Source organism: Oculina patagonica, chromosome 9, assembly GCF_052425735.1.
Source record: "Oculina patagonica isolate OP01 chromosome 9, crgOcupat, whole genome shotgun sequence".
NCBI classification, from domain to species: Eukaryota; Metazoa; Cnidaria; class Anthozoa; order Scleractinia; family Oculinidae; genus Oculina; species Oculina patagonica.
The window spans coordinates 2,162,776-2,183,831 of NC_135766.1; the positions used below are offsets into that span (position 1 = coordinate 2,162,776).

Here is a 21,056-nt window from a genome sequence, read left to right on the forward strand (position 1 = left end):
TAACATAAACAAGAAACAGATTATGGAAATTGGGAAAATACTTTGATCGTTTAACAAATTCTCCAACTAATACTATAGAAAAAACGTACACAAATAAGTAAAGAGAATTTACTTGACATGTCTCATTTACTTCCATCAGATCAATATGGAAATGTTACTACGGTGAAGGTGGAACCAGTTGTCTCTGCAGAGGAAGAAGTGGCACAGACAAACAGAGAAAGAAATCCATTAACAGGTGAGTACAGTGCTTGATTCCGGATCCAACAGTCAGGGTTCGAGACCTGGCCGGGGTATGTTACTTTGTGTTCTTGGGCAAGACACTTAACTCTCACAGTTCCTCTCTCCACCCAGGTGTATAAAATGGGTACCAGCGAATTTACTGCTGGGGGGTAACCCTGTGATGGACTAGCATCCCATTCAGAGGGGAGTAGCAATACTCCTTAATCGCTTAATGCTACAGAAACGGGGATAAGCTCCGGCTGTATGGCCACTTGGCTAGGAAGCAGACTTAACCTTTTTACCTACAGTGCTATCAAGTGCATGGCCTGGGATTGATGATGCGTGTGCATGTGGCCTGTACTAATGGTTAGTGCACTGGACTCCGGATCAAGCGGTCCGGGTATGCAGCCCTGTTCTTGGGCAAAACATTTTCCTCTCATAGTGCCTCTCTTCACTCATGTGTTAATAAATGGGTACCAGTGAATTTAATGCTGGGGGTATACCTGCAGTGGACTAGCATCCCATCCCGGGGGTGGGGGTAAAAATATTCTTAGTCGCTTAAGTTAATGCTATGGAAATAAGGATAATTTCCAGCCTGATGGGCCACTTGGCTTTTATGCAGACTTAACCTTCACCCTTACTGTTACAGTGCTTGTGCATTACAATACATTTAGTGGTTTTTTATTAAAATGTGAAATTTGAAATATTGAGTATGCTTCGAAAGTTAAACCCAAGTGTGGACATTATCACATGAATACATCATCATCATCATCATCATTTATTTGCCACTTCAGAATTAAACATGCATAAGTCATCAAAAATTATAATATATATACTGGTAATAGCAGGTTTGAGCACATGCTGTGAGCATTTTAGTCACCATGGTGACAAGAATTTTGGACCATTTTATGGCCTGATGACTAGAGAGAAAATTAAGTTAGAAGGTTGTAATCACTTGGAAAATTTTAGTTGTTGATCTTCTCTGTACACTTCTCTTTGCCATAAAATTAGTCCAAAATCTGGCATGCTTCACAAAAAACAACTTGTAACAATTTGCATTAATGTACACATTTACTATTAACTTTAAAACAAAACATTTCAAAAAAAAAAATTCTCCTACAGAAAAAAAACTTTTGTTGTAGGAATGTTGAGAGATAATACTTATTATAAATTAAATATTAAGTGCCTATATCTAAAAAAATAACCACCAAATTGCCAGAAAAAGGTGATCAAGATTGTAAATGTCATTATAGTTGAACACATCATTAAGGGGAGGGGGGGGGGGGAGAAAGGCATCTGTAAACTTTTTACCTTTTTTCTAGGCCAAGGCAGTGGTCTGCATGCATGTGAAAAATTACATATTGATTTTAAATTTTTCTCAGATCCAGGTGACAATACAGTTTCTTCCACTCCATCAACTGACAGAGGAACAAATCAGAATAAAGACAAAGACCCACTTACAGGTGTGTGTGTGCAATAAGGGCATAGGTTTTTGCTGACGTTTTCAATGCATGTACATCTACACTTGCAGCCAGCTCAATACTGTGAATAAGTCTATTTTGTTGATCTGTGAGTCCATTCTTTTCAGCTCATGATGAAAGTAAGGTTTCTCCCTCCTCTTTAACTGTCACAGGAGTGAAACAGAATAATGAACAAGAGTCATCAACAGGTGAGTACATGCATGTGCATGTCAGTAGTGCATTATAATGTATGCTAACTATGGTTGCTAAGTAGCTGGCATGCATGCAGAATCAAGGACAGCAGAACATTTTTCCAGGTTTGGGGGGGGGGGGGCTGACTAGTGCCCTGACGTGGGGGGCTTAAAAGACTCTCCTCTTATAAGGCCTGGTGCTCCGCCATCCCTGAGAATGAGAATTATTTTCCTTTCTTAGTACAACTTTCCAGGGCCTAAATTTAAAATCTTTTTAAAATAACAGTGTGCCCTGTCAAACTCAGGCAACTCTTGAGGGCAGTGAAGTGCTTGTCATCAAGTTACTTTTTTTGTCTTAAAATCACAAATTATTTAGTCAGCCAACAGGTTGCAACTCATTGGGCATTAGTAAGCATAAAAAGTTACTTGCCTAACAAGAAATTTACTCAATGTTCCAGTTCACCAGATGAGACATTTGTCAGCTTTTCATGTACTATAGTTTTGTTTCTTTGTTAAAGCGTGCCTGCAGCCAGTACAATATGGCCAGACTGATGCATTTTTATCTTTATTCTCCTCAGAACCAGATAGAAGTTCAAAAACAAAACAAACAGAACGGAATAAAGAAGGATCACTAACCACAGGTACCTTAAATATGCATGGAGAATACATGCAACAGCATGTGCTTTTACATCCATTCATCTTTATTTATTTATTTATTTATTTATTTATTTATTTATTTATTTATTTATTAGTTATTTACTTATATAGTATGTTGCTGTTGTAAATAATAAAGATGGAATATTTTTTTTTAAGCTCGGTAATAAATAATAAAGATAAGATGTTCTACATGACACGAGCATGAAACAAAGAAAAATTCAGAGTCCCCGACGGGAATTGAACCCATGGCCCCCCAGATACCGGTTGGGCGCTCTAACCAACTGAGCTACGAGAGACTCGTTGTGAGCTGGGCCATTTTTACTAGGTTGATAATTATGTGACACGTGTCCTGCATACAGCTAGGATCAGCAATGTCGAATTCATCAAGTTTTGTAGTAAATAATATTTAAAGATGAATTTTTTTTTTTACGCTCGGTAATAAAATTAATAAAATTAGAACATCTTATCTTTATTATGTTGTCAATGCAAATGAGTGACAATAATGATGGTGATCTGATGTATTTGGATCAGTGCACAAAGGCAATCTGAGTAAATAAAATCAAATGTTGGCACACAGAGAGAGCATGTCCAAGTTCAACTACCCAAATGCAGTTAATTTAATTATCATTTCAATAATTTTATCTGCAGATCAAGCTCCATCCATATCTTTAGACAAAAAAGGAGCAACAAGTAGCAAAGGACTGCAAGTGTTGCCAACAGGTATATTGTATTGTATGTCTTATTATTCACTCCCCACTGGGGACTTTGCCAGACTGCTTATCGTGCAGTTTTCAAGTTACGAAGAAATGAGTAATAATGATGCCCCCTATGTGAGTTTAGAATATAGCCGCTGTATACGCGCGATGGAATTCTAGCGGGGACTACCTTCAGGGACTACCTCCTCTACTCTGAACAGAAAGTTAAGTTTAAGCATATGTACATGTATATGTAGTCATGTCAGGACAATTTTACCACTTGTTACATCCTATTACAGGGACGGCAGAGCAGTTTTCCAGGTGGGGGGGCTGACTAGTGACTTTAAGTGGGGGGCTTAAGAGACACTTCTCTTAATAAGTCTTTATTTTTTCGGAAAAAGTGGGGAGGCTAAAGCCCCCCCAGCCCCCCCCCCGGCTCCGCCGTCCCTGCATTATCCAATGAGGAAAATTTTGTGCAGTTTGACTCCCTTGTCTAAGGAATGAGAGGAATTTGCAAAAGTTTTGTAGTCAAAGTTATGTAGGTTGTGAAAACATTAGATGTGTGTGTGATTATATTAACTGTGGCATAATTTTGAAAATATTAAGGTTGTATGGGAATTCTAGAGATAAATTATTTCTGGATAAGCCTTGTTTGTCTAATACCAGAGTGAGTGTAGTTCTTCCTCCGTCATTGTCCTTAATGCCAATTTCTTTTCCAAAGCGGCATCCTTTTAAATATAACATGCACACATGCAATATACGATTTATAATATTGCTTTTTAGTGCAGAATGCACTTTTGTGATGGTTTGGTAGGCTGTCATCTGCTAAACCCCTAACGCGCTAATGTGTAAACTTTTAATCACCAATTAATTAATTTAATACTAGTGATACGTGACTCGCAGGGCCTCGCGAAGCTCTGGAGTGGATTATTTGAAGTTGAACATTGTACATATTCAATTTTCCACAGTAGGCATATTTGTTAAAAATTACTAACGGGCATGGCCGCGACACCCTCGTTCCCAGGGTCTACTCCGCTTTGAAGATGGCGGCTCTTTCAGGTTCGTAAAGAGGTATAAAGCGTTGGGAAGCGCAGGCTATTTTCAAAATCATCGACAAATTATTGGATAGTCGCATTTTGGACATTTATTTGAGGGCATTAAAAAAAAAAAGAAGAACGAACGGCAGGAGGATTCGAACCCTCCGCCCGCGCGCCCCTGATGGCGATGAAAGGTTTATAGCCTGAATAGGCGTTGAGGGAGTATTATGTGGAAATCAGTGTTATTTTAATCCGAAAAGAAAAACGATAAAAATGAAAGGCTCAGGATTCGAACCCACAAAAAAAAAAAATAAGGAAAAAAAAAAAAAAAACCCTAGCCGGATTCGAACCCCTGCCCTCAGTCCCGAAGATCTGATTTCAAGTCCGACGCCTTACCATTAGGCCACCAGCGCGCGGCGGCCGTGTGACGTCATTTCCGCCACACACCAAGCTCACAAATAAATAAATATATATATATATATATATGACCGTAAACTCCACACGAGATTTCATCCCGCCTGAGCCCTTTGAGGGACAAAATTATACACCCCGCTACGCTCGGCCTTCGGCCTCGCTTCGCGAGGAATTAATTAATTAATTATTCCTTGTGGAGGGGGTGGGGTTGGGGAGCACCTGACCGTACCCCTAGGTAAAACCTGGAGCACATCTACGTTACTATCATATGAAGATCTCAAACGTATATATTTGTTTCAGAAAACCCTTTGCTCTCCTTGTGGTACTACTCGACGTTCTAGGGCAACGTTCTTTACGCCAAACGCATGCGCAGTTTAGTCTACGTTTTTTGCTGCAACTCTCATGACCATTGCTTGTATTGCGTGTTTGCGGTAGGACTCCTGCAGACTTCGTGGCGCCAAGTGAAAACCGCAGATTAATTAATTAAAATTAGATTTTTAGACTTTCATAGCGCTCTCGTAATCAGGAAGGCAAAAACTTGCACCGGGATTTTCGGCGTGAAACTCCTCATAACCAGGAAACAGAGATGCTAGCTGTACCACATTTTAAAAACCCTTTCGAAAAAGATGTTTTTTGATTAGATTTGTTCTTTAGTTTTTGAGAATCGTCTTTCGTGCAGTTTAAACCGTAACTTAATTAAATTAAACAAATGTTATCGATGTCGCCGTAAAACAAACAAAAAACAAGAGTTTCATGTTACGGCATTTTCAAGGAAAACAAAAGTATTTTGTTACAAACGAACAAAAGTGTCGTGTTACGTTAAACTTTAAGAGACTTTAAGAACTTTAATAGTAGTACGTTTGCAAAGATTAACGTAAAGAAAAACCTGGGAAAGAATACAAGTAGCCTGTGAACAATTTTTCCGAAAGTAAAATAAAGCAAATAAACACGAACATATATAAAACATCATACTTTCAATTGTTCCATATTGCATTCTGCACTTACCAAATCATCGAGATTTTTTCAGTTCTTTGTGGCTTATTATGTTTAACAAACATCAGCTTTATTTGGAAAAAAATCTAATTTACATTTACTTTCTACACACTTATTTACATATGCGATTTCTAAAACCGGTTTCATCTAAGACCTCGTCAGTTGTTCGCCATACAAAATTTGAATATAAACATACGTCATGTACTAACACACGAAAAGTAACTACTCGACACCAGGTCCTTATAATTTGTTCTTTATAATTTGTTAATTTGTTGTAACAAATTATAAGGACCTGGTGTCGAGTAGTTACTTTTCATGTGTTAGTACATGACGTATGTTTATATTCAAATTTTGTATGAGGAACAACTGACGAGGTCTGACGTCTGACAAAAGGTCAGACAGTCAAAGGTGAAAGGTCTGACGAAACCGGTTTTAGAAATCGCATATGTAAATTAGTGTGTAGAAAGTAAATGTAAATTAGATTTTTTCCAAATCAAGATGATGTTTAGTTATACTTTCTTGGCTTCGACGAGCAAAATCTCTCAAAAATGTTTAACAAAGTTTCGGGAATGCTATAAACTAGACTGTTTCAGGCTCTTGGTAGTTGAATATGAGAATATGAAAGGGGCAGGGATGCTCGTTGTCTGGCTTAGGGGTGTAAACTTCTGATTTTTGGTCTCGATTAGGGTGTTCCAGGGAAAACGGCAATTTCTTAGCCATAATGGTCTCATTAAAAAAAATACAAATATCAATTCTAGTAATTAATTATAAAGATGGTAAATTTTAAAGGAGAAGTTCACTCCAGAATGGCCATTAATTTTTTTTACGCCAATAAAAAGTTTATGCAAAGATATGTTATTCACCAAAATTTCAGCTTCTAACGAGCACTTAAACCCTACGAAATCCTTTTCTGAAGTAGCCCAAAACTCGACAACTGAACGCCGCCATCTTGGAGCTGTTAATGTATGCGTGACGTCAAAGAGCTCAGCCTGAAGTTGAGCGGGAAAATTTTAATTACTTCAAACTCCTTGTTTCTTTGTAGTGGCTTTTGTTTGTCAAACAAGGAGTTTTGAGTATTCAAACTTACACCCCTAAGCCAGACAACAACGAGCATCCATTAAATAAATGGCCATTCTGGAGTGAACTTCTCCTTTAAGCTCGGTAATAAAGATAAGATGTTCTACATGACACGAGCATGGGACAAAGAAAAATTCTGAGGCCCCGACGGGAATCGAACCCATGGCCTCCCAGAATACCGGTTGGGCGCTCTAACCAACTGCGCTACGAGAGACCAACCAACTGAGCTCCTAGCAGTATGCCAACCAACTGAGCTCCTAGCAGTATGCAGGACGCGTGTCACATATCAACCTAGTAAAAAATGGCCCAGCTCACAACGAGTCTCTCGTAGCTCAGTTGGTTAGAGCGCCCAACCGGTATTCTGGGAGGCCATGGGTTCGATTCCCGTCGGGGACTCAGAATTTTTCTTTGTCCCATGCTCGTGTCATGTAGAACATCTTATCTTTATTATTTATTACCGAGCTTAAAATTTACCATCTTTATTATTTACTACAAAACTTGATGAATTCGACATTGCTGATCCTAGCAGTATGCAGGACGCGTGTCACATATCGACCTAGTAAAAAATGGCCCAGCTCACGACGAGTCTCTCGTAGCTCAGTTGGTTAGAGCGCCCAATCGGTATTCTGGGAGGCCATGGGTTCGATTCCTGTCGGGGACCCAGAATTTTTCTTTGTCCCATGCTCGTGTCATGTAGAACATCTTATCTTTAATATCAATTCTATTCTTAGTTTTTAGGTATCTTTTAGCGGTCAAGAGAAGCTTAAGCCACACCCAGATTGGTCTCTTTTATGGTTTTGTTTCAAAATGTCCGACGAGCATCCCTGCCCCTTTCATATAGGAGTCCCCCCACCCCCAGCAACGAAAAATGCGAGAAACGCATTTTTTCCTCCCTCGCCCGCGTTTTTCGCTCTCCCCCAACTACTGAGAGCCTGGAAGAGGTTAATTATAAACCTAACAAGCAAACAAAGTTTCGGGAATATAATTGACCTAAATACCGATGCATTGTTTATTCTCATCAGATTCAAACAAAAATACATCTTCACAAACCTCTTCAAAGACAAACAGTAACAAAGAAGGAGCGTCAGCAACAGGTGTGTGTTTGTCATATGTTGATCATGACATTGTAATAGAGGTTTAAATAATCATAATCATAATCAAAGTAATTTTTCTTGGACAAGGAGGTTAACCCCATGTGAAGCACCAACCCGTGAAACAAGGCCAGGAACTTCGTGCCCTACGCATTGAAGTATATAAGCACAGTTGCTTACAATAAGCACAACACGAAGCTACCGTATTTATTCGATTAAGCGCCCAACCTCGAATTAGCGCCCACCTCGAATAAGCGCCCACCCTGAAGGTAGGAAAAGTTAATAAGCGCCCAGCCTCGAATAAGCGCTCACCCCACCCCACAAAAAAACTGAAAACCATAAGAGGAGTATTGATTATTGAAATTGACTATGTACTACTAAGAAGCCTTACCCCATGATCGTGTTTTCTTAGTATTTTACAGATTCTCTCAATGAACAGTTTAAATTCTGCTTTGATACATCTTCCCCTTTTATAATTATTTATTGTTTTGCTACAAAAATAAATCTTATATTTGCTTAAAATCGTGAAAATTTAATTAGCGCCCAGCCTCGAATAAGCGCCCACTCCCAAGGACCAAAAATGTAATAAGCGCCCAGGGCGCTTAATCGAATAAATACGGTATTCCCACTTAGGCGATAATGGTCATCAAACGCAATTTGAATTACAAAATATCGGGTGAACTTATTATCAGGAACAATAATATTACAGTGTTTTTCTGATTACAGTGCGGTGGAAAAATACTTAAAAAACTTGAAAGACTTTCTATCTGACATGCATACGTACGAGTAATAGCAATAATTTAAAATAACAAATCTTTAAACAGAGCTGCACACTGTATTAGTACTCGATGGTGAAAGCTTGCTGATGTTCACAGGGTATTTATTAAGAAAATGTCAAAAATAGGGGAAAGTTAAATTGGTATAAAGAGATTTTTATGATGATAGCAAAAAATAGAAATGGTACGTGCGCCCGCTATAAAGTAGTGTGGTTTAGAGTTTTGTTTATAACATAAATACTACTCTTTCGATACTCTTGTGTTCAATGCAGTAAAAAGGTTAATTCAGCGAGATGTTGTACGACACAGCTGGATGTTTTCACGAGTCCTTTTTTTTTTGGCGTCAGCTGGGCACGTTCATTGCATCTCCGCTATCTCGTACAAAAATCACTCGTCTGTCTCTTTAATTTTGATTTTTTATCAATTATTTTAGGCAGCGATTTTGTGGACAAGGATAAGAATGAATGGAATTCACTTCACTCTGCGGCCAGGTACGGTGATGTTACCAAAATTGAATCCTTGCTATCTCGTGGATTTCCCATTGACTCCAGAGACGATCACGGTAGAACGCCACTGATGGTTGCTGCTTACAGTGACAAGCTACAGGCTGTGGAGCATCTGCTGGCAAAGGGCGCTAATCCATCATTAGAAAACAACAATGGATGGAATTTGTTGCATCGTGCCTCACAGGGTGGCAACCCTGTTATTATTGAGTTAATGCTTAGTCACGTGCCTAGCATTGACTCAATAAATAACGAGGGTGTCACAGCACTGATGGTTGCTGCTGCTAATGGCAAGCTACAGGCTGTGGAGTATCTGCTGGCAAAGGGCGCTAATCCATCATTAGAAGACAACGATGGATTGAATTTGTTACATTGGGCCTCATTTGGTGGTAACACTGCTGTTATCGGGAAGATCCTCTCTTACGGAGTTGACATTGAATCCAGAACCAAGGCTGGTGAAACGCCACTAATGATTGCACAAGAGGAAGGTAAAGCCGAGGCAGTGACGTATCTTCTGAGCAAGGGTGCCAAGCCTTCTTAGTAAAGACAGTAACAGAAAAGTTTTTCTTGAGGCATGCTCAGGGAATTAGCTTGTAAGGACGTTGCTTTGTTGTGTTGGTAGGCATGTGTGAATACTTAAGATTAACTTGAAGTTGATGAGGTGAATTAGCTGTCGATTTACGCCAATTTTGTTTGATTTTACAGACGGCCAGCTAACACAATGTCAAAATTCAAATTGCTAGTTAATTTACCTTATCAACTGCAAGTTTAAACTTAATGACAATATGGTTATCACTACTTTCCTGTGGAGTCCCTAGTTTAGTTGTCACGCAACGCATCTCGTGAGAGTTGCGTGGCGATTTTAATGACGGCTACGAATTAGACGAGAATTATTTGGCTGATAAGAACATGACAAATTTAAATGACAGAAACTAAGGGCCGATCAGTTAAACGAGGTCTACGCTAGACCTGGTTTACACTTGAATTAAGTGTTTACAGGAACAAATGAAAGCGAAATTATTGTATTATTACAACGTGTGTGAACCAAATTTTACTAAGACGTTAAGGCGTGTTGTAGTAAGTGTGACTATCGCATGAAGTGTAGTTTACATCACGGCTAATAAGCCGTAAAATTAACGATGTGATAAAATGACTGTAGCCTGTCAAGGTTTTCAAAACACTAAATGATCGTCGCTCATTTAGTTTATTGTAAAACATCTTGACCGGCTGTTACTTAGACACTTCGTAAAATTTAATTAACGTGGCTCTTACTGCTAAGAAGGCACAAGACAAAATTATGGCTTACTCCGCTAGCAACAAACACGGAAGCTATTTAGTATTACAGTGTTTGTATTGAAATTTACTGTTAAATATTTTGTCATTTATTTTCAAGTCCTGTAGGCATCTTTCTCAAAATTCAACGTAGTTTAGCAGATGATTTGGGTCAAGTTAATATGGACAATGAAAAGTATTAAGTTAAACTTACAAAATATTGTATCAGTATAATTCTGTTATAGAGAACATTTATGTCCGGCTCTATCCCTCCCCCCCCCCCCCCCGGGGCAAGGAGCTGAGCATAATTCTATTGTAAGTACCTTTGTTTCTACACAGTAAATTTTAAATGAAAAGCAATTCGAAGGTCAGTATCAAGAAATATAATGTTATAAGTAGTTTTTGTTTCAGTGTAACTGTACAAAGCAACATTCAATTTAAAACTACAGAATATTGTCCAGTCAAGTCTGTAGTGTCAAGAAACTTAAAGGAGCAATGTCAAGATATTCAAGAAGTCGGAGTTTTTTTGTTTCAGTGTACAAAACTACTTCCAGATAAAAACAACAGGTAAAAACAACAGAGTGGTAAAAATAAACCAGAAATGATCAGACAAACATTTTGGACTCAGTGAAATTTGCAATGTGCGTCATTCGTGACTTGGCTCCTTTAAACAACAGGATTTAAACCTCTGTTACATTTTAATCCTGGATTAGTGTTTATCAGCGATTGAATAGTGATGACTAAATTGTTCACAGTCTCTTTGTTTAGCAGATGATCGTTGGATACTCGGTAAAACCGCTTTGTTTGTGGCTAATTTTCGCGCGCTACACGATCTGAGAAATAGAGAGACTGTGGACAGTTTTTAACAGGGATCCGATGTATGATATCTTTTGGTAAAAAATCGCGATGACCGTTCCGGGAGATTATCAGCCTTAGGTTTTAATACAGTCAACTCTTGTTATAGCGGACACGCTCGAGGCGTCGTTTACTGACCGTTATAGCGAGAGTCCGTAATAGCGGGAGTCATTTTCAATCAAACTCTTTTGCCGGGATCTGGATTTTGTCCGTAATAGCGAGTGTCCACAATAGCGGGGTGTTCGCAAGGCGAGAGTTGACTGTAGTATGGATCAAGGGCAGCGACGTCTGTACAGAGAAGACCGAAAGCTGATGTTCTTTCAGAAAATGCTGAGTAGGCTAGGTTAATAAGACATTTATTGAACGAATTTATAATTGGAAAAAATTGGTTGTTGCTGTACAGTGAAAGCTCTAAATAACGATGCACCAAGGCACTGAGAAAGTATATTTGTTATAACAGGGACTCGTTATTTTGAGGTTCCACTGCGTAAACTGTAGTCATTATTTAGAAGCATTCTGACTATAAATAGATGTGGAGTCTAAGATTCATAATTTAGTTTATTTTTTAACGCAAAATTCTAGTTTATAGGGTACGATAGATGGTTTATTCAAACTGTTTTTTTTACTAGATGCGAGACTGCTATGTAAATACCAGTTGTTTGTACTGGAACGCAGTACAATAAGTGTTAGATATCGCACACAGGGCATATTTTTTATGTATTTTTTTTATTATATTAATTTTATACAAATATTTTTATAGTCTAACGTTAAAGCTTAAAGGTCAAATGCAACGAAATTGGAAATTTTTTCTTTTGTCCGCAAACCTGTCGTTTATGAAGGTACTAATGATAATAAACTCTCAGAAATGGTTTTTGTGCAAATTGTGGCTGATTGTGGCGCTTAGGAGATTAAAATCCGACGATTTCCGAAGACTTCACGAAAACGAACCAAAAATGGCCGCGCGTGGAATGGAATCGAATAGAAGTATTTGTGACGTCAGGTGTGGCGAGCAAGTTTTCACGTGTTTTGAGCGATCCTTGCAAATCCTTTGGTTTGTTCGATGGATTTCCAGAGTTTCTGGAACAGCCGTTAGTTAAAACCGATGGAGACTTTGATTGAAGCCTTCGAAAAGTCTAAATACAGCCATATAAGTTCGAACTAACGGCATCTGGCAAGGAATAAATCGATTTCTCGAGTGGTTAATTCCGACTCCGCGAGTGAACAAGATGGCGTTAAAATCCGGCAACATCTACATGCACCAACAACGAAGGAATATGGCCAGATATATTGGTGAGCCTAAAAAATATAATGTAAACGGCTTTCAAAGAATTTTAAATAAATAAATAGTTGAATCTTAAGTTGAAGTATTGTCTTGCTTTTGTTTAAAAGGATTGCAATGTGGAATTATTTGTACACTGTTTGTGGCAATTTTCCCGAATAACACAGCTTGAAGAACACAGCTTGAAGAATCAATAAAACCTTAAGAAGATTTAAACTCATTCCCCTCAGCCAAATAACTTATTTTTAAAGAATGACATTAAATACCGTTTAGCTTCAATCAGAATTATGCCTGGTATTAATATTTTTCTTTATTTCCCGAATTATTAACCTAGGTGATTATTTTATTCTTTAACTAATTCATCTATGTAAATCTGGCCCTTATATTTTTCAGTTGATTTTACTGATAATTCTCGCGATCTCTGAAAAGGGAATTGTCTTAAGTAGATGGGGTGAAGGTTGAAGATAACAATTTCAACAGTTATTTATGGCAACTTGCATTTCTTAAGACCCAGGTTATAAGATCTAACTTGTGTGCTGGCACAGGACCTGACACTGGGACATATAGCAGGGAACAATTTACACCTAGTTTTGTGTTTCAATGTCATTGCTTACACATCCTTGTATGTACAATCATGAGATTTTGTCAATGCTGCATTATTATAAAATATGCTAGGAAGCAGGGATGGCGCAGTGGTGAGAGTCCTTGCCTCCCACCAATTGGCCCGAGTTCGATTCCCTGATTTGGCATCATATGTGGGTCGAGTTTGTTGTTTGTTCTCGGCCTTGCTCTGAGGGTTCTTCTCTGGGTTCTCCAGTTTTTCCCCTCCACAAAAATCAACACTTCCAAAATTATTCCATTTCGATTAGGAATACACTGCCCCACAAGCTTCTAGCTTTAATCCTCTCCATGTCTAAATAAAGGTTCAGTATTTATTATTTTTATATAAAGTTGTTCATGCATTTTGTCATTTTATGTCAGCTTCTTTGTTTTGTACATTTATTAGTACTAATAACGAGTAATATGTTCTTTTGTTATGGTTGGATGGGGTCGGACATCAATGCATAGCCCCTTTGTCAACATCTATCTCTGGACATGGTAAACATGTCCAACCATACAGATCCAAATCAAGCAATCACAGCCCACTAGCATGACCTTCCGATTTTGTGCGCTCATTTGCATGAAACAAACACCAGTATCGGTCACTTAAAACAGCACATTTTAAGGCAATGTCGAAAGACAATGTTAAAAAATGGATGCAGAAAGTTCACTGAATGCATGTACATGTGTAAGAAGCTGATAACAGTTTCCAGTACTTTCCAGCCTATTACTATGATGGGTCAGTACTAATTATTTGTCAGTTAATGCTGCAATTATTTTATCAAACGAATGTACCATCATTGCCGAACAAGTTGTGGTCATTTTTAGTTTGTCACTGGTAACCATAGCAACAGTAAAATCTGTCAAAAATTACCCTTCATTTTCACTTTAAGTGCTTATAGCTCAAAAACAAGCTAAATGATAAGCAGCTGGATGACAATCAAACTAAGTGCAGTGATTTTCCAAGACCCCCAAAGGAGACATTATAGCCTCTGCATGCACTGCTTGTAATTTTAATATCACCTTATCTCAGACCAAGGGATGAATACAAACAGCATGAATACAAACAGTAGGTACTTCAAAAAACTATTTCCAAGTTTACAAAGAAATTGATAAACTTAAAAATACCCAATTTTAGAATGGCAATAGTACTCTTTCGCCTCGAGGAAAGGGGGGGGGGGAGTACTCTTTATATTTTTGAGTAGGGGTATGCTGCTGGGACTCTGTAACCGTACCCTATCCCAGACCATTTTCAGCTTATTTTGCTGTATGCTATCATAGTATGCTAGCCTATACACTGAAAATCCCTACCCTACCACAAACTATTGTATCACTATTCCATCTTAAACTCATCTGCTTGAAAAAAACACAGCAGCACACATGTATGCATTTTCCTATCAAGCTCATATATGGGAGTATTAGGCTTGCTTTCAAGTCGAGCTCACAGAGCGCTAAGCCCGAGAGCTCGAGAGTGGAGTGCAAGAGCTCCGCACCCGGTTCGCACCGGGACCTACTACCACCAAACCGGAAACGAGAAGCGAACAACTTTTGGAAAGTCTATGGGAGTATGGGAGTACCCCCAGCAAGTGGGGAGGGGGGTCTTGGGCACCTAAAATACCCATATAAATTTTGAAAGGGAGTATGCCTAAAGCTGTTACTGAGGAATTTGTAAAAGGTCAACAGATTTGGGGCAGACAAAATTATGAAGAGTTAATTTCAGAAATAAATTGTCATGACACACCTACAATCTGGTTGTAGATTCTCCTGAGCCAGTAGTTCGCAATCATGACAAAAGTGCTAGACAAAAAAAGTTAGCTGATCTGGTCGAGCTTATGCCTTAGATTTCTCATAAATAGCTTGAACTAAAACTAAATTACCATTCAGTTGCACATTCCAATTTATTGGCCACAATGAAGCTTGATTTGCAGCTTATAATGAGTGCTATGCAATGCAACAGTCATTGTACTGGACTGAAATGGGGTTAATGCAGATCTGAACAATAAATGAATCAGGTAAATTGGCTTTTACAAGTGAACAAACTCATCACATACATGTAGTTTACATGAAAAATATAAACCTTTTCTTGGGCACCAACAATGTTTAGTCGGGGGTATTTTCGTTGTTATATTTAGCATTCATAATAATTTCATGATCAAATATAAACAAAACGAGTGTACAATGAAACGAGTGTTTCATTGTACACAATATTGTAAATTAAAAGCATTATTTTCCTTCAATGACTGCATGTATGATTTAGCTTTTTAGAAGATCGAAGCAACATAGGGAATATCATTTTTAAGTTAAAAGAAACATAAACATTTTTTTGTAACTTTATAATAGTAAATTCATGCAAAAGTTCCTTCCTGTAATAAAAAATATATTTTTAATACCAGCCTCGCGATTCACAATATTTCACGCAAACAGTAAAGTTATAGTTTTGGTAGAAGTTTATGAAGCGACTAGGGTCAGGTTAAGAAAGTTAGTAGTGTCTGAATCTAAGTTCAATATAATACAAGAAAGTACAACTTTGGAGTTCCCAGACAATGGGTTAAGTTTATTAGCGACTTTACCTTCGAATTCTGCATTTCGTCGCAAACGATTTCGCATTAGTCCTGGATTAACGGCTTTCTTTCCAAGTCGGTAATAAGAGGAGAAGCGCCAGGTCTCATTCGAAGTTCCTAGGGCTGGAACTCGGACCAAAGGGCAAGATTCTGCTGGAAGCTTTCTGAGAAAAACATGTCGGATGATATTATGTTTTGCTGAGCAAGGCCAGCGTGCATTTGGCATACACATCCTCTCTTTTTCGTCGATCTCAACCATTCCTTGCATCGCTCCTCGTCTTTAAGAAGATATTTCGAATGGTCATCCAGCTTTATCGGGATTTTAAATGCAAAAACGTGCAGCAGACCTGGTAGAGCAAACAGCACTTTACTGCATCTTCGCGCGTCGAAGCTCGCCACATGTGACGTCACAAAATCCATTTCCGACAATTTTCCGAAGCTTTTCCGAACCGTTCCGTTTGTGAAGCGAAGATAAAGGGCTATCTTTAACGCCGAATATCTCAGCGACGTTTTAACCAAATCGTTTTAAACTTCAGATTATGATTATTCACAGTATTTCCTTTCATTTAAAGTCAAAATGAGTCTTAAATAAAATTTGATCAAATTTCGTTGCATTTGACCTTTAAAAAGCCTTTTTAGGCAATGAAAGACATTGAAGTACCTCACATTGAGGTTTGGACTGACTGGAGACAGATGTTTCCAGTTTATAATCAAAGCAAGGACAATTATTTTCTTAAGCTATAGTGTATACTGTGTGTGACTAGTGCTGTTCAAATAGCAATTGAACATAGCGTGAAATTAATGTCTGTGCTATTCACATGGCCAAGAGGGATCCAATTTGACCGTCTGAGTCAATTTTTATCGTAAAAATCATATTTCCTTCTTTATTTAGTTTGTAAATAGAGCATTTACCACGAATTAAAATATATTTTGATAGAAGAGATATGTTTGCTAGAGTGGCCTTAAATGCAAGGTTCTAAGTTGTACGTGTATCTTATTAGACATTTTAGTGAGTATTATCACTGTATATTTCTACGAGTCTTGCAGTATTTCGATAGGCACTACGTGCTCGCCAAAATACAAGTGTTTGCAGAGGTGCATAAACTAAAAAAAGTTTGCAGAGGAATATTTTTTATACCCCCTCCCCTCCAAGGAATTAATGGTCCGTCCCTTAACACACTAAAATGTCTAACAAGAAATTTATTATTCAACGTTTTCTTTTCCCAAAATGCTAACTTCCCGCCGTTTTTTATCATTCACGCGGTCAAGAAGAATACGCAACCTGTTAAACCGGTTTAGCCTGCGTAGCTGGCGGTTTTGTTTGGGTTTTAAAGCGCGCACAAGCAAGCGGTGAACTCCCCAAGCCTCCCGCTTGCTTCTGCGCGCTTTAAACCCCCCGAAAAACCGCCAGCTACGCAGGCTAAACCGGTCTAGTAAAGTACAAATGCCGTGAGATATTTGTACTTCACAAGAGTGAGGACAAATACAACCGAGAGAAAAAATATCATGAGAGAAAACAAAGTGGAAAAATGAAAAAAAATATATCGTGAGATATTTGTTACCGTTTCGCGTTTTATCTGTTCTTCACGAAGCGGAGTTGAAAAAGAGCCCACCTTCCTGTTGGTCAGCAACATGCCAGTAACGCGGACACTGGCCGGTCCCCATTATAATGTCTGCGATTAACGGACTTCTCGTCAAATCTGATTGGCTGAATGGGATTAACCACTCTGCGTTCTCAGAAATCGGGACTGGCCGGAGCCGGCGTTTGTGGTCTGTGGTGAGAGGTAGAAATGCTTCTAGTCGCTGAATGCTACGAAAACCGGGATAAGCTCCGACCTTATGGACCACTGAAGCTCGTATGTAGGATTAACCTTGATCCTAACCTACAGTTCCTGAAAACCTTTGGATTTGCTCCGGCATTTCTTTTAGATCTGCAGGAGGTTTTGGTGACGCAGTGGCCTAACGAGCAGTGCGCTCGCACTGTATTCTGGGTCGAGAGTCTTGGGTATGTGTCTGGTATCATTGTGTTTTCTTGAGCCTGGCATTGGCTCTACTCCGCAGAGGGCCCTTCAGTGGATGGGGGGAGGCAAAACAACACAAAAAACGAAAAATAGGGGGAGCGTGGGGGACGACGCCTTTCCTTTGCCCTTCCCAATGTCCTCAGCGCGCTTTGGTTGTCATTCTCTCCAGGCTCCGCGCGCTTACTTTTCACCTCTCTCCATTTCCCAGCCCGCACGAAAATAAGAGGCCTCTGCGGAGGAGAAATGACATTGACATTTTACTCTCATAGACACTAACCAATCAGAGTTTGGTTAGGAACTTGGCTCTCTCACCTTTGACACCGTTTAGTTTGTATTTTTTGCCTTTGAACATAAAAGCCATGCTTGGTTCCGCGCTACAGAAAAATTACTCAAAGCTTACTCGAAGAAATTCGCATGCAAACATGTGACTTGTGGTCATTATTAACAAAATATTGGGAAATGTGGTTAGGAGTTCCACAAATGCTTATTTACTTAAATTCGCCACGAGACGAACGAGAATAATTCTGTGGCGCGTCTGATCTTGCGTTCGGTTGTAAAACTGTTACTTGTTACAAAACAAAATATGAGAAGCGATATTTACCGGAGGGAATGTTATGTTAAAGGGTGGGGATGCTCGTCGAAAAAAAATGAGTCTTATTCTAAAGGAGACTAGGCGTGAAGCGAGCTTTATTTTGCCCCTAGCTAATAGATACCTTTTTTCGGCCCTATGCCCACTTAGGGCTTTGGCCATAAGTCAAGTAAGTCAATAGATACCTATCTTAGGGCCTCTTTATGAGATGACCGGGCTGGCCAAGTTACCGAGAAGCAATATTTTTCCTTGTATGTATTTGCACTTAAAAAATATGCGAATAAGCTTTATAATTAAAGTTACAAGTGTCGATAAAGCTACGATAGTCGCGAATGATGCAAAATTTGATCCCAGTCAAACGGGCTGAAATTTTCCATATGAACAGACAACAAAATTTGTCCTGGTAAACGAAACAGCCTGTTTACCGTGTTCGCATGAAGACGCCCTAAGCGCATGGCCGTTAAGGGCTTCTTCATGTGAGCCTGGTAACCGAGCTGGCACGATAAGCAGAACGAATTTTGTTTAATTTCCTAGTTTGAGACGACAGAGCTGGTTGAGTCAACTTCTAGTAAAGACAGTGGTCTTTCTAATGCAGATTTGGCGGTGTCGAGCGGTAATTGTGAAGTAACTTTGCACGACGCAGCACATGTCAGCCCTGCTCATTCAATGACTGAACCCAATATGTAGGTGTTGTGCGTGACAAATGGAGATTTGAATGATTCAGATGAGGTCACGACAAACTGCGCTGATAGCGAGAAATGCACTCACACACAGAACAACAAAGTTATTCATGCTTATGTTGACCAGGTAAATTCAACAAAGACCAAAACACCACCAAATTTGGTGGTGTTTTGGTCTTTGTTGAAGTTACTCTCCTTTAAAGGAGAGTAACTTCATTACTCATTTACAAAGCAGCTCAAATTGTGCAGAACACTCCAGTTTCAATGGCCCGTGCACTCGCAGTACAAATCTTTTAATGGAAGACAATGGATTGGAGGTTGCTTACGATAGAAACTCTGTAAATAATGGTGGTAGAAAAAAATACAATGCGAGAAGTGCCCTGCGTAATACGCACAGTGTGGGTGCTTTACTGTGAAAGCAGAACAACCACACATACAAGCAACACTGACGCAAGCAGAAGCAGGCTGGTGCAAGCACGCATGTAGATTCTTGGTGTAGAATACTTTATAAGGCATAATGTTCTACGATATTTTTGTATAAGTTTGTTTGTTCCGATACAAAATTATGCACCAGACAATAATTTCAACCACCTTGGTGGGTTATGTGAAGTTTTAAAATGCTATTATGCCTTTTTATAATCTAATCAAGTTTTTACTCAATTTAATTGACCTTTGCATCTGGGGAACAAACCTTACTTCTCCAATATGCAACTTTTTCTATACAAATTGTTTTGAAATCTCACTCTTCAGATGTCATTGACCTCATTTTTCTGGTATTTTTAATTGTGTGCCATAAGTTTAGTAGGAAGAAAGAACGTCATCCCCACCCCTCCTCCCTAGCTGCAAAGGGTCACACACATGATTTCAAAATAATTATATAATATGAAAAAAATATCTTACTTAACTAATGTGCGCATGTTATACAGTTGATAGCTATATAGTGGTATTTGTAGCTTTAGAGCGATTTTCGATTGAGTGTCGTAAAACCAAAACCACAGAAATCACTCTGGCCAATCACAAAGGACACTGAGACAATCCAGTGAACCAATCAAAACTCGAAGTAAATACATGTTGCTGGCATGGAGTGCGGGAAAACGTGTACAAGCGAGTCACAATTGTTGGTTTGGGTTTCAATTCTTATTGGTCAAGAAAGTTGCGCGAGATTTTCAAACCAATCACTAATCGTAGTGATGCAGAACCAAAACAAACGTGAATTACTTTCGAAAGTGCAGTGAAAATCGCTCTAACTACACTGTATGCAATGTGTACCCATGTTTTATATGACAAAGTTTAACATCAAGTGTAAAATAATATTGTAAAACTCGACTTTGACCAAAAATGTGTTTAAAATTCTTCTAATTAGATCATTTCGCATTTCAGACCGTAGACTGCAAAAGAGTCGTATCTTTTGCGAATGCCCTCGGTCTTGGAACGAGAGCGAGAGGTCTGAAGCCAGAAGCCAATGTCAAAACTTTGAGTGAGACTGGGGACGTGCGAGGCTCGCGAGACGATCGCCTTAGATAAGCGCTTTTTCCAACGACTTTAGAGAAAAAAACGACTGTTTTGCAGTCTACACAGACCTCTCATATCAGAGCTGATGTGAGATAATTTACGTATTTTAGTATTTAAACGGTAGATATAGGCATATTTTTATCCCCTAAAATTTTTTTATCTGTTCGGATTTCCTAGCTGAAAGTCTAGTGATCCGAAAGTTATAGGGATCAAAACTTACCTTTTCGAAAATTCCAGCCAGAGAAAGGCTCCCGAAAATTCTAGGTGACCTTTTTAGAGTAAAAAATCCGTTAAAAATAAACAATTATACCATTTTTTAGATATTCGAAAATCCTAGGAAAGGCAGGCAAGCAAACAAATTTTACAAGGAATGTTCCGAAAATTCTAGATCTCGAATCGTCCTCCGAACAGATATTTTAACGAAATATTCCGTTGGGTGCCCCTGTTATGTTCTTTGGCGGTTCCAATTTTGTTTGTTTCATGCAATATTTGTAAATATTTATCTGAAAAAAAAATTCAGGCAATCACCGAAAGAATGACTACCTCCAAAAGGTTTTGTTTGTTAAACAGTGTA

At 38.8% G+C, this 21,056-nt stretch overlaps 1 protein-coding gene across 3 annotated transcripts in view; it reads left to right on the forward strand.

The window, feature by feature from the left end:
* Positions 1-21,056, forward strand: part of LOC144665187 (uncharacterized) — a 74,889-nt gene that overhangs the window by 34,748 nt on the left and 19,085 nt on the right. The window contains exons 6-7 of one of the 3 annotated variants that reach the window (XM_078526365.1): positions 2,449-2,511; positions 3,176-3,247. The exons of 1 other annotated variant lie outside the window; for it this stretch is intronic. In XM_078526365.1, the coding sequence (XP_078382491.1) occupies positions 2,449-2,511; positions 3,176-3,247 (135 nt within the window). The remainder of the gene's footprint in view (positions 1-2,448; positions 2,512-3,175; positions 3,248-21,056) is intronic. One more of the 3 variants, XM_078526366.1, reaches the window with a different exon arrangement.